Source organism: Silene latifolia, unplaced genomic scaffold (assembly GCF_048544455.1).
Source record: "Silene latifolia isolate original U9 population unplaced genomic scaffold, ASM4854445v1 scaffold_332, whole genome shotgun sequence".
Classification (NCBI taxonomy): domain Eukaryota; kingdom Viridiplantae; phylum Streptophyta; class Magnoliopsida; order Caryophyllales; family Caryophyllaceae; genus Silene; species Silene latifolia.
This window is the reverse complement of record NW_027413264.1, coordinates 32,653-47,225: the sequence shown is the minus strand read 5'-3', so window position 1 is coordinate 47,225 and position 14,573 is coordinate 32,653. Positions and strand designations below refer to the sequence as shown.

The 14,573-nt window shown below is 40.3% G+C and overlaps 1 protein-coding gene and 2 non-coding genes across 3 annotated transcripts; 2 read left to right on the top strand and 1 right to left on the bottom strand.

The window, feature by feature from the left end:
- The first annotated feature begins 853 nt into the window (after positions 1 to 853).
- Positions 854 to 960, top strand: LOC141639311 (small nucleolar RNA R71). The gene has a single exon (XR_012542461.1). It is a non-coding gene; the product is annotated as a small nucleolar RNA R71 (small nucleolar RNA).
- A 1,574-nt stretch (positions 961 to 2,534) lies between these two features.
- Positions 2,535 to 3,158, bottom strand: LOC141639305 (uncharacterized). Its single transcript, XM_074448463.1, has one exon. The coding sequence runs from the start codon at positions 3,156 to 3,158 to the stop codon at positions 2,535 to 2,537; it is 624 nt and encodes a 207-aa protein (XP_074304564.1).
- Positions 3,159 to 14,218: 11,060 nt separating this feature from the next.
- Positions 14,219 to 14,325, top strand: LOC141639310 (small nucleolar RNA R71). The gene has a single exon (XR_012542460.1). It is a non-coding gene; the product is annotated as a small nucleolar RNA R71 (small nucleolar RNA).
- The last annotated feature ends 248 nt before the right edge of the window (positions 14,326 to 14,573 follow it).

Sequence of the window (14,573 nt, the reverse complement as noted above, 5' to 3'; positions counted from 1 at the left end):
CTTGCTATTATTCGTTACAGCCTTCTTCTTACTTGGTTCCGCCTCATCTTTTTCAGTGACATCCTTGACCATAGCGGGCCCCTCAAGGGCGGACCCTCTCCTGAAAGTAATAGCATTAAGGGTATCCTTTTGATCCGTCTGCGACGGTAAATGTCCCGGAGCTCGAGTTGCACTTTTGCTAGCCAATTGAGCGATTTGGCTCTCTAACATCTTCATCCCGGCCTCTCTAGCTTAAGACTCCTTCAGCAACAAATTTTTCAACTCGGCAAAATCCGAACCTTGGGACTGCTGCTGCTGTTGTGGAACATACGGAGGCTTTTGATATGGCTGCTGCTGCTTATGAGGGGGCACATAATTCTGCTGCTGCTGCTGCTGTGGAGGTGGAGTCGGATTTAGGACATTTTGGCTACTCCATCTCAAGTTCGGATGGACATTCGGCTCAAAATGAGTGTTTGTCTGCCTATAATGTTGAAAAGAAGCACAAGACTAATAGGGAATGCTGCAGTTCTCTGAAACATGTCCTTCTCCTCCACATCTCTTGCAGACGAAAGGACCGTCTGAAACAGCATTCACATGATAGATCCCTCCTTTTGAAGCTCCCCCCAACTCGTACTTATCAAATCTCGCCGTAAGAGCCTCTAATGCAGCTACAGAAGGGGATTCAACACTTCTCCTTTTATTTCCCCTGGAATTTCCATACTCAGCTTTATGGGTGGCCAAATCATCAATAATTTTCCACCCCTTAGTTTCTCCAACATTCTCCTGGAATCTACCATTAGCTGCCGCATCCAGGATAGCCCTCTGATCGTCATAAAGCCCATTATAAAAGTGATTGCATAGACTCCATTTCTTGAACCCATGGTGCGGAATAGTTCGCACCAGCTTCTTGAAACGTACCCACGCCTCATGAAAATTCTCATCAGGACCCTGTTTAAAGCTCGTGATCTGAGCTCTAATGGCATTGGTCTTCGAGGCAGAGAAATATTTCTTGTAAAATGCTAAGGCCAGCGAATTCCAATCAATGATCCCGTTAGCAGCTCGATCCAGGTCTCGGTACCACTCCCTTGCAGCATCACTAAGAGAGAATATGAACATCGTCTCCTTCACCTGGTCCTGGGTCACACCGGTTGGTGGGGGTATGGAACAACAGTAGTCAATGAATGTCTCCATATGTTTGGCTGCATCTTCATTTGCAGCTCCCCCGAATTGGTTCCTCTCAACCAAGTTGATATAGGACGGTTTCGGCTCGAATTTTCTGTCCGTCCCTGGGAGTGCGAATCCCTTATAGAGATTCTCAGCTGTCGGCTTAGAGTGACTGACTATACTTGCTTCTTCAGCCATGTCTGGAGATGTGACGGTCTCAGCCGATGAAGTAGAAATAGGAGATGAAGGTGGATCCTCCTCAAATAAAGCGTTCTCGTAGTAACTAGACAGAGTACTCAGCTCTTCTTATGTCGGCAATACTCTAGATGATCGTCTCAACTCACACAAAGTCTTCTCAATCTCAGGATTGAACGGTAGTAATTCACCACCCTTTGACCTGCGCATAAGAAGAAACTACAAGTAGAATATGAGAATAGTTTAAGGAACATATGTCCCTTAAACTAAGAGAAAGACTACAAATAGAAACAGCTAAAAATTTTAAACAATTGCCTCCCCGGCAACGGCGCCAAAATTTGATGCCTGTCGTTGTATGCACCAAAAATAATATTTATAGTCGAAACTACTACTATAGCTAGTGGTAGTCAGGGTCGAACCACAGAGAGGCGATGCAATTAATAGTTGTTTTATTTAAGTCTAAAGTAGCAAATGTGAGGGGGATTTGATTTGAGTTGATCTATAACTAAAGGCAATAAATGAAAAGTAAACTAAATAAACGGATGAAATCAAATATTAAAAGGGTGCTGAGATGGTCGGTTCACTATAGTTTCGGCGGCAGTATACTAGGTAAGTCTGAAACAAACACGTGAGACGGGAAAATAAAAAGTCCTCTCGGTCCATTCTTACAGGTAGCATCTTTCGATCTCGCTACAGGTCCCTAATATCACTAATGCTAACTTTCGTCCTGAAAAGTGATTTGAAAGGGTAAACTAACTCATATTTCGATCTCATTAATCTAGTCGTCTTAATTAGGTAGGCTATCTCCCTTCCCTATCTTTCGATCTTAACGGGTCAGTCAATTCCTAAACATTCAACTAGTCGCGTGCACTCGATTCGTCAAATATGGAAATTAATTAATTAAAACGAATCATATCTCACATGGCTAGTCGATCGACCAGGGAACCCAGTCGATCGACCATGGCGCATCCTCCACCGAAATCCACAAGAACAGGGTCCTCAGAAGAGAGCGTATGAACATCCGAATTTAAAAAGTGGATGCGAGGAGGAAGTCCAAAAATTTCTGGACTATAAAAAGACGACCCAGGAGGGCCGTGTAACACTTCCAGTCCACGAGCAGCAAGCTCATTCAAACGGGCTTGAATACCACGAGCACCAAGAACTTTACCAGATGGACAAAAGGACACACGATGGCCCTAAAGACCACAAGTTTTGCAGAATCGGAAAACTCCTTCATAGGAGAATCCAATCCAAAGATGCTCTTTATCATTAAGAGAAAGATAACAACCAAGAATCAGTGGTTTGGAAAGGTCCACCCAAACTTTAACACGGACAAAACTCCGAGGTGGAAGCAGTGACGGGTATGACTCCTCCTCACAAATATCTCCCACATGGGAGAGAAGAAAAGCAGCAACCGAGGTGTTCAGTAACTGAAGAGGAAGATGGTGCACTCGTATCCAAAGAGGAACAACATGAAAGAGCAAGTTATCAGGAACAGTGGAAGGTGAAACTGATCGAAAAACAAACAAACTTCCTTCAATGTTCACAGTTTGTCGCAGACGGAAATAGGCTAAATCAACAGCTGAAGAAAACTCGAAAATGTAATAAGGCTTCATAGCACGAATAGTAACTGAGCCTTGAAGATGCCAGTGTTTAGAAATTTGATCGTATATGCGGAACACATCCAAAAAGCGTTGATCAAGAATTTTGGCAATTAGAGCTTTCGAAAAATCAACACCAGTGAAATCCGCACAAAGGTATAAAGGCAGTTTAAGACCCACACCAGATCTACAAAGGTTAGGTTTAGAGGAAGAAGCCATATTTAAGTAAAACAGAGGTAAGAAAACAGAGGAAACTAAAGAGGATAGGTTGGAACAGGGGCAGCTATAGTTGGTGGCAAAGGGTGAATTTAACGGTGGAAGGGAAACATGATGTAGGTGAGGTGTCAAACAAAGGGCTGCATGACTGACAACTCAGCAAATTAGGGGAAGTTAGGCAAGGTTAGGCGGCGATGAGGAAAGTGGAGGCTATGGTGGAAGGGTTAGGCAAGGAAGGGAGGCGGTAAAGCTAGGGTAGGCGGTCGTGTGTAGTTATTGCATCTTGGAGCGTTAACTCAAGGACCACAAAAGCCTGATACGACGTTGTCTCTCGTTGTACGGAGAACTGTCTAGCTTAGTCACAAAGTGTCTCTATTTTCTCGATCATCCTTGTCGGTCTCCGTGATTATCAGGTTCGATTCATTTTGTTTTTGATTTGTTTTTGTGCTTCCGAATTATTTGATTGTGTTTTTGTTTCTGATCATGAATAGAAATGCTATTGTCACCAAGGAATTCAACGTACCTAAAATGCAAAATCGTTAAGAAATGGGTATTTTTTTCCACCCATGTTTGTTAATTTTATTTATGGGTTTGTTGTTTGATCTTGGACTTTATTTATCTTGATCCCGATCTTATTAAGTTAGGTATGGAATTTTATGGGTTTATCGTTTGATCTTAGGTTTTGTTGATATCTTTTGATCTTAATCTTATTAAATTGCATATAGAATCCTTAAAAAATGGGTATAGAATCCTTAATAGAAAACCTATTGTTATCGGTGAAGGTAGATATTGAGAGTGATGATTCTGAATGACTGATTTTTTTCTTTTATCAAAGTCGATTAGTGCAGGATCCTAATAGCACTCTTTTTCTCTCTAATTATTCCCAATTTGTGCTTCTTGTGTCTGGATTATGACATGTAAAAGTTCTCATCTTTTTTTTTTGTTCAAAAGTTCTTGTTTAATGGTGTAGTAGTGCGTTTTTGTGTTTCAAGAAGATTTGGGAATAGAAAATCAATATAGTTTGTAAATCACGGAAGGGGTAGTGTGCTTCACTGTACGCCTTTGATTAAGAACATAAAAGGGATAAATTTTATCTAGAGAAAATGTCATTGGTAATGTTGTCTTTGATTGAAATGCAGTCTCTGATGATTGTCGTGATCGTCCTGAATGTTATAGAATGGCTTGTCGTATCATTTTCCAAAGTAAGTGATCAACATACAGAGAATAACAGAGTTATTGTCTTATATAGACTATAGCTTATAGGAGCTGATTGCTTAAGGTTCATTTCTTGACCAAACTTTGTTGCAAACTCTGTATCTTAATTGCTGGTGTACTTTGAAAGGACGTCCTGTTCTTGTACATGGAACAACTGCTTAAAGGTTTTGGTGTTGGGATTGTTTCATACACGGTAAAATCATATTGTTTCTTCATGGTTAGATTGCTTAGCTTGATTACGTTATAGTTTATACAATGGTTGAGCAGAGCTTTGATAGTCTTTAGTGTAATCAGGTACCATATTGTCGAACTATCACCTCAACACATGAGAGGAATGCTTGGATCAGTTAACCAGGTTATTATCCTTACTCACCTTATTAGCACCTAGTCATTTGTTTCCATATTTTTGTATACTTTCTACTTTTTATATATACATGTAAAATTATGGGATCTGTAAGTTTGTTGTTATCCATTGAAATGATTGGGGTTTTGAAAATTCTCTATTCAACTTCTTGTCGAGTTGGGATAATGCTTTGGTTATCTCACGGGAATTTTCGTTGATTGGAGACCATTAGCGATGATTGGGAAGTCATATTTCATATTTCTCATATTTTTTAAAATCTCAGTTTTGCAATGTTGTTGTATAATACGATAATTAGTTTTTGTGCAAGAGAGCCTCATATGTCACAAGTGTGCTTTTCAGAAAATATATTGACTATCATATCATACTCTTAATAAGATGGAAAGGCTTCTATGTTAGTCGACGCCTTCATTTTGTGGTTGCCAAGGTACTACGTCCTTCCAAATTCCTCTTCAATTTATAATGTGTCCAATTCACTATCACAGAATCCCGCTCTTATTTTTTTTTGCTAACTGCTTTTCAATTTTCACCCTCTTTTATTCTTTTTATGAGTCCAGCTTCTTCTCGAGCTCCTGTTGTCATCGACAATGGTATTGGTGGGGAGTTACTAATGGAATAAGATATACGAGGAAAAAATCGAGAATTGAAGCTAAAAATTGAAAAAATTTCATTGTTCAAGGGGGCGGTTGCCTCGGCTAGCCAACTAGGCCCATAATTGGGTTCGAGTAGAGGTTTTGGAGGTGTTCTGATGAATTGGGATTGTAAAGAAAGTATCTTTTGAACTGGGTAGGAGTATAATTGATGAATTAGTGTTAATTGATGTTAATTTTGGGGTAAAATTGAGGTTATTGGGGTGTTATTGATGAATTAGGATTGTGATGGAAGTATCTTTTGAAATGGGTAGGAGTATAATAGAAGATTGGTATTAGTTGATGTTTATTTGGGGTTGAAGATGAGGTTTTGAAAGATGAGAGTCATACAGCCAGTCATTTCGTTTAGGACTGATCTTCCATGTTGATGAATTGGGATTGTAAAGGTAGTATCTTTTGAAGGGTAGCAATGGCGGAATCAAGATTTGTAGTTGTGGCGAAACATTCTGGGGGTGAAGTAGTATGGCAATATCGTAAATTAGCATAATTATTGAAAGTTTTTACTAAAAATTTCAGATTTGTTATTGTTTCGAGGGTTTAGGGCCAATGCTAGCCCATGTTACTATCTTTTGTATGGAAAACCTCTTCTCTTTTAGAAGGTAGTGTAGAATGAAGAGTCAAAATTGAGTGAGGATTGTATTTGGCCATTTTGGGATAGTAAGTTAATTCGTCGAATTAGATTTGGGGACTTGGTGAATTGAAATAGAGCTTGGCTTTGTGAGCACACCGGTGAAGTTATGATCCTCATATCATCTGTGAATGTGAGCTGAAGGCTGAAGCAGAATTGTGAGCTTGGAAGTGAAGTAACTTCTATGAGTATTATGTCTTTGATACATCTACACAGTTTTGAACCCGACTTTATGATTTTTCAGTTTATACTCTGTGTTTTGGAACTACATGAGAATAAATAATTGTTGTACTCATGAGTAATGTCAATAAGTGCTTTGGTTTGCAGTCTTAACTCTTAATTCACCCTTTTTTATCTTCCATCCATAGATGATTTGTCAGCGGCCAGAGGATATCAGCAACCTCGACCTGAAGTAAGGGACATTGTTGATGCTTCTCCCTTGCCGTCCTTATCCTTTTCTCCTCACAAGGATAAGATATTAGTCCTCAAGCGAAGATCTCTAAATCCTTTAGCAGACCTTGCTAGACCCGAAAAAAAGCTTGCTTGTATTCGTATTGATGGCAAATGCAACACCAGGAGCCGAATGTGAGTAATTATATGGAGAGACATCTTCACCCACACCTACTGTTTTGGTAAATATACAAACTCGTATAATCACTCTTGAACAAGCTGCTTTTATAACCTTAGTTTAAACATACAAACATGCGACAAAGAAGAGTGTAATTTTAGTTTAATATTTGTTTCACCTTTTACTTCCTGAGCTCCTTAGCCTACTGTCTTTCTTTAGCCTTTTAACTTTTACTCATGCGCTCCCTCATTACTGAGCCTCCGGCGGCTTTCGGCTGTCGGCTCAGAGTGACTGGCTATACTTGCTTCTTTAGCCATGTCTGGAGATGTGACGGTCTCACCTGATGAAGTAGAAACAGGAGATGAAGGTGGATCCTCCTCAAATAAAGCGTTATCGTAGTAACTAGACAGAGTACTCAGCTCTTCTTCTGTCGGCAATACTCTAGATGATCGTCTCAACTCACGCAAAGTCTTCTCAATCTCAGGATTGAACGGTAGTAATTCACCACCCTATGACCTGCGCATAAGAAGAAACTACAAGTAGAATATGAGAATAGTTTAAGGAACATATGTCCCTTAAACTAAGAGAAAGACTAAAAATAGAAACAACTAAAAATTTTAAACAATTGCCTCCCCGGCAACGGCGCCAAAATTTGATGCTATGCACCAAAAATAATATTTATAGTCCAAACTACTACTATAGCTAGTGGCAGTCAGGGTCGAACCACAGAGAGGCGATGCAATTAATAGTTGTTTTATTTAAGTCTAAAGTAGCAAATGTGAGGGGGATTTGATTTGAGTTGATCTATAACTAAAGGCAATAAATGAAAAGTAAACTAAATAAACGGATGAAATAAAGTATTAAAAGGGTGCTAAAATGGTCGGTTCACATGTTGCTATTATAGCTAAACTAGTGGACTGGATTTATGGGAAGGCTGATAGGCTCTGGATAAGATGGATCAACCAGATTTATCTGAAAAATGGGGACTGGCATAACTATAAACCACCTGCTGATGCTGCTTGGGCTTGGAAACAAATTTGCAAAGTGAAAGAAATGATGAAGAGTTCATATATAGACAGTCAATGGATGCATGACATAACTGGTTATACAGTTAGACAGGGTTATGAATGGCTTAGACATTCACAACCTAAGAAAGACTGGTCTAGTACAGTTTGGAACAAATGGAATATAGCAAAACATGCTGTTATTACCTGGCTCTATATGAGTAAGGGTCCAATGTCGGAGAAAAGTCTGCATAGAATTGATACTGTCGGAGAAGACTTGCTGCATTTGTGAAGATGCTGATGAAACTGTGGAGCACCTGTTCTTTAACTGTAATTACAGTAGACAGCTGCTGCAGTATATAGAAATATGGTGCGGGTTCAGAATAGATGTCAACATGAATGTTGTAGGAAGAATGGGAGTAAAAGCTCAGGCTCATGCTATGATATGGACTGCTTGCTGCTACTATATCTGGCAACAGAGGAACAATGCACGAATGAATGGAGTGTTGGTATGACCAGCTTCCCTTGCTGAACGCATGATAAAGGAAGCTAAGCATAGAATCAGGAGTATGGTTGGCAGGAATATGCAAAGAGGAGAACGAGAGTGGCTCAATAAATGGGGGTGTTTACATCCTATTGTTGGGCAGCAGGATGCTTAGTCTGAGTTTATTTTGCATACATGTTGGTTTGTTTGAGCTTTTTGAGTGTTAATGGGTTCTGTTAATGCTCTTTCCAGTTTTGGCAAGTTGTAAATTTGACTTTTTTGTCCTTGATATATATATAATCTCACATTTCACCAAAAAAAAAAAAATGGTCGGTTCACTATAGATTCGGCGGCAGTATACTAGGTAAGTCTGAAACAAACACGTGAGACGGGAAAATAAGAAGTCCTCTCGGTCCATTCTTACAGGTAGCATCTTTCGATCTCGCTACAGGTCCCTAATATCACTAATGCTAACTTTCGTCCTGAAAAGTGATTTGAAAGGCTAAACTAACTCATCTTTCGATCTCATTAATCTAGTCGTCTTAATTAGGTAGGCTATCTCCCTTCCCTATCTTTCGATCTTAACGGGTCGGTCAATTCCTAAACATTCAACTAGTCGCATGCACTCGATTCGTCAAATATAGAAATTAAATTAATTAAAACGAAGCATATCTCACGTGGCCAGTCAATCGACCAGGGAACTCAGTCAATCGACCATGGCGCGTTCTAGGTCTTCCTATTCTAATGCCGCCTATACTACAGATCCCCTACATCCTAGCACAGGGTATTTAGCTACTCATGTTTACGATAAAAACAACAACAAAATTAACAAGTAAAGCTAACGAATTCATACTTAGATTAACTGAACAAATGATTAGCATAAAACGATAATTTAGCTTCGGGAGATCTAACCTAGCAATTCTAAACTATCAACGAATTAAAGCAATGAAACTGAATATAAGAACAGAAGAGTACCGTGAAGGGAATCGCCGAGGAAAGATCAAAACCGAATGCAAAAAGAACTTTATTAATGAAAGAATGAACTAAACTAATGATTATTGAATTGTATGTAAAGAACTAGATGATGAAAACTCGGATCCTTAAAATCGAAACCTAAGCTACGTTATATAGGAATACAACGTAGTTCTTATTTCCCAAAACCTAATTACGACGGGCTTCAAACTTCTCGTTCTTTTAATTTGCGCGTCAGCTCGTATGATGGTCGATCGACCATGCAAGGCGATCGATCGGTCTGCAGCCGAATGACGAGGTTCTAAGTCGTCGCTCCTGGTCGATCGACCATAGGAGGCAGTCGATCGACCACTATAGCTGGTAGTCCGCTTATAATTCTTCATAAAGTTGTCTTTCAGGCCTCGATATGCGCCCCAAGTTCATTTCTTATGTAAATACTTCATGTCAAATGCAATGCAAGGTACTCGGGGAAGGATTTAGCTTGATTTCCGCTGGATTCTTCACATTTCTGCAATAATGTACCAAAACACGAAAGTAGACGGAAATAGGGAGAATAGTAGCATAAACTACATAAATGAGCTCTGAAATGCGTGTAAAATAGGGTGTAAAATATCATATAAAAGACACGCTTCAAACTTTCCCAAACCAAACCCTTGCTTGTCCCCAAGCAAGAACTAGACTCGATCCTAAAATCTAATGGAACGAGTTCAATCTCAGAGCGAAATGCAACCTGAATAGCCTAAACCAATTTAATGCAACAACTAACAATCAATTAGCAATATGAAACATGCAAACGAGTTATGAAGTCATTAAAAACTGCTGAACCGTCAACTATAGAGACTTATCAATTGGGACTCTCGCGGGTCGCTCGAATCACTCATAAGCACAGGTGAATAATGTATAAGATAGAAAGAATTCATTTTGTAGTGACACTCACCTAACTACGACCTATAAGAACATGCCTGCAATCTAATATGAAAGTAATCTTTACAACCGTACATATGCATTCCAACCGCACAAAGGACCATGATACATGCCGAGGTAAATATGGATATGTGAGGTATGGGTAAGAAGAGGCTAAGATAAATTTGGATAAAAACAGAGTTAAAAGCCAAGCTAGTAACTAAGGGAACTAAATTATAACAACATCCAACTTCTTGCTCAAACTTCCAATCGAAACGGTGCTAATAGCAAGCACAAAACTCACAATCTCCATAATTAATCAACTCCCCATAAGATATGAATGCAACATGGGAGAAAAAATCGCCATTTAATTAAGACTTTGAATTATGCGATTCGACTTTCTTTTCTTCTCGGGCTTCAGTCGATCGACCCAGATGTCCAGTCGACCGACCATAGATCGAACTTATTTTTCCTCTTTTTTTTTTCAATTCTATTTTTTTATTTCTTTCCTTCCTTTTTCATCTTCCAAACATCAACTCAAAATGAGAATTAGCTACCAAAACAAAGTAACAATTCCAAGAACATAAACTACTAGCTTGACAAGGGCAGGCTAAATGTAGGATGTAGTTAACGGGACAAAAAGGCTATTTCTGGCAGTGTGGAGCTTACGGGCAAAATGAATAAAGGGGTACCTCTTCCACATGTGTCAACAAACCACAAACCGAATGCACACAGGTATTAAGCAGATTAAGTTCATATTTATGCAAATTTATGTAGCATGTCTCATAAGGAGTACTAGTCACAAACCTAGATAAACCGGTCACGAATGACACTAGTTATAAGCTCTAAACCTCAGAATATGATGTAGTTTGCCAAAAATCTAAGTCAAGTTTCAAGTTCAGCAAGATATTAACGAAAACTCGTAGACTATGCATATGATTCTACTAATAACATGTCAATTGGCAAGGCTTAGGCATAAAACAACTGAAAATGCAATGTCATCATTGAAATACTACCGTTCCGACTCGACCTATATGCTAAAATAAACGTGCATTTTTTTGAAATTTTTGAAATTTTTCAATTTTTTTTCAATTTTCTGTATATATAAGGGAAAATAAACAACAATGCAAGACAAAAATGTAAACGTGAATGCAAGCAAATGAAATACAACGCAAAACCCTTCCCCAAACCAAATCACACAATGTCCCCATTGTGCAAAATTATGTAATGAAATAAAAGGAAAACGGGAATTTGCGTTAAATTAACTAAAGAAGACATGAAGTTAAACTCGGAAACTCACAAGACTTTAAGCGCAGCAAAAGAAAACCTCCCCAAACCAGCGTGAGCTAGGAGGTTTCAGTAGCCAGCAGTGCTACCATAGGTACCTAAAAAGAAGCAAAAGTACCACGCGTAAATCCGAGAAAACAATTTACGAAACGCAAAATTATGTGTAAAATAGAGAAACGGAAGAAAACAGAAATGAGTCGGAGAATAAAGTGGAGAAAAGACTCCCTCAACTCCGCAAATCGACCAAACACAATAGGGGAGTGATCGAAAAGCATGCAAAGAACAACATGGTCGATCGACCACATCACCCGATCGATCAACCAACGTGAATGAATAGAAGCTCCTGAAACTGTAGCGCTCAGTCGATCGAAAATAAAAGGCAGTCGATCGACTGAAAAACCTGCTGTAAGTTCTGATGTCTTCGAATTAGCTCAATAACTCGAGCTAACATGGTCTATGAACCTGCAAATACACACAATAACGCGCCCAAAATTGCAAAAACCCAAAGTAACGTGATCTAAGCATTTAAAATCCTAAGCAAACTTATTAAAATGCGAAGTTTCGCGCACACGAAAGCAATAAAAAGAGTCTAACAAAAGCAAATAAAATGTTTGTAAAGTCTTAATCAACTAATAGTTGATCAAGAATGGCCACGGAATGGCCCACTTGCACGCTTCCGGCTACAAGAAGTAGCCTCTACAGTGCTCATCTCCTCAGCGACACTCTTCTCAAGTTCAACATCCGCAAAACTCAACGGATCAATAGCTCTAACATCTTCCCAAGCAATGACCTCTTCTGGCTCATCAGAATCCAAATTGGACTCCGTCACTTTGACTGGCTCCTCATCAGGCTCCTCATCAGTGCCATAGCTAAGACATCCTAGACCGCCTCTTTGAACGATTGGCTCCTTCACAGCTGGAGCGACATGCGGTTCTTCCTTCCCCAAACTAGCTTCTTCAATATCCAAAACAGAAGAATATTCCTCCAATTTGCTCCCAATCTGGGGCGGAGGTGTTATAGCAGAAACAGGCATAGAGGCAGGCATATCAGGAAGCACAAAATAGGATTTCTTTTCAGAAACCGTATTACAAGTGACTGGCCACATGGGGTCTTTCTTCTTAGCTGTCTGGGCAAAGACAATGGAGTGTTTCCCTACTTTGAAGGTCGAGTCCCCGCACTAACATCTATAATCGCACCAAAGCGGTGTGCGAAATGGTCTACCCAATATGATAGGAATGTGGGCATCCTCAGGCATATCTAGTACAACGAAGTCAACAGGGAAAAAGAACTTTCCTATTTGCACGGGAATGTCTTCTAAGACTCCTATAGGCTGGACCGCAGAACGATCAACCATCTGTACAGTCATGTTAGTAACTGCAAACCTAGTCAATTTCAACTTCCTAGCAAGACTCAAGGGCATTACACTAATACTGGCTCCTAGGTCACACAATGCTTTCTCAATAGAAAAGGTGCCAATACTACATGGGACTGAAAAGCTACCTGGGTCTTCTAGCTTATGAGGTGCAGTATGGGTCAAATAAGAACATGACTCCTCAGTTAGTGCGACAGATTGCACAGTTTCAAGTGACTTCTTTTTAGACAAAAGTTGCTTCATAAATTTCATGTAAGCAGACACTTGATTAACTAATTCAAGAAAAGGAACTTGTACGTTTAAGCTACGAATAACATTTTCAAATTTGTTAAATGATACCTGTTCCTTTGTCGGCACTAATCTCTCCGGATAGGGGGCTGAAAGAAGCAACTTAGCCCTCTCATCTAAGTCTCTCATGCCGGCATCAGTGGATTTAGGCTGAAAATCCACTACCTTCTCTTTGTTGTAGCTTGACCTTTCTTCAGACCGTCTCAAGAATGAACCATTAATCGTCATCGGGTCATACTTTGGAAACGGATCGATCCATCGGCGTTTGGGTCTTGCCTCAATATTTTCGGAGTAGTCGTACCCCGAAACAAGTGGTCCCTCAAGTTATTTGGCATTGGAGGACGAAAAGACTCACCATCAGCATGCGTAGTCGGTCGATCGATGACTTCTACGAAATGATAGCTATGTCACTTAGCGGTCGGTCGATCGATCGGTATGTCGGTCGATCGATCGACATAATCGCGATCGTCTTTTTCTTGCTATTATTCGTTCTGACCTTCTTCTTACTTGGTTCCGCCTCATCTTTTTCAGTGACATCCTTGACCATAGCGGGCCCCTCAAGGGCGGACCCTCTCCGAAAGTAATAGCATTAAGGGTATCCTTTTGATCCGTCCTGCGACGGTAAATGTCCTGAGCTCGAGTTGCACTTTTGCTAGCCAATTGAGCGATTTGGCTCTCTAACATCTTCATCCCGGCCTCTCTAGCTTAAGACTCCTTCAAAGAACAAATTTTTCAACTCGGCAAAATCCGAACCTTGGGATCCTTTGCTTTGTTGTGGAACATACGGAGGCTTTTGATATGGCTGCTGCTGCTTATGAGGGGGCACATAATTCTGCTGCTGCTGCTGCTGCTGTGGAGGTGGAGTCGGATTTAGGACATTTTGGCTACTCCACCTCAAGTTCGGATGGACATTCGGCTCAAAATGAGTGTTTGTCTGCCTATAATGTTGAAAAGAAGCACAAGACTAATAGGGAATGCTGCAGTTCTCTGAAACATGTCCTTCTCCTCCACATCTCTTGCAGACGAAAGGACCGTCTGAAACAGCATTCACATGATAGATCCCTCCTTTTGAAGCTCCCCCCAACTCGTACTTATCAAATCTCGCCGTAAGAGCCTCTAATGCAGCTACAGAAGGGGATTCAACACTTCTCCTTTTATTTCCCCTGGAATTTCCATACTCAGCTTTATGGGTGGCCAAATCATCAATAGTTTTCCACCCCTTAGTTTCTCCAACATTCTCCTGGAATCTACCATTAGCTGCCGCATCCAGGATAGCCCTCTGATCGTCATAAAGCCCATTATAAAAGTGATTGCATAGACTCCATTTCTTGAACCCATGGTGCGGAATAGTTCGCACCAGCTTCTTGAAACGTACCCACGCCTCATGAAAATTCTCATCAGGACCCTGTTTAAAGCTCGTGATCTGAGCTCTAATGGCATTGGTCTTCGAGGCAGAGAAATATTTCTTGTAAAATGCTAAGGCCAGCGAATTCCAATCAATGATCCCGTTAGCAGCTCGATCTAGGTCTCGGTACCACTCCCTTGCAGCATCACCAAGAGAGAATATGAACATCGTCTCCTTCACCTGGTCCCGGGTCACACCGGTTGGTGGGGGTATGGAACAACAGTAGTCAATGAATGTCTCCATATGTTTGGCTGCATCTTCATTTGCGCTCCCCGAATTGG

Coding starts and splice junctions, on each gene's coding strand:
- LOC141639305 (XM_074448463.1), bottom strand. CDS start 3,158: ATGGCTTCTTCCTCTAAACCTAACCTTTGTAGATCTGGTGTGGGTCTT.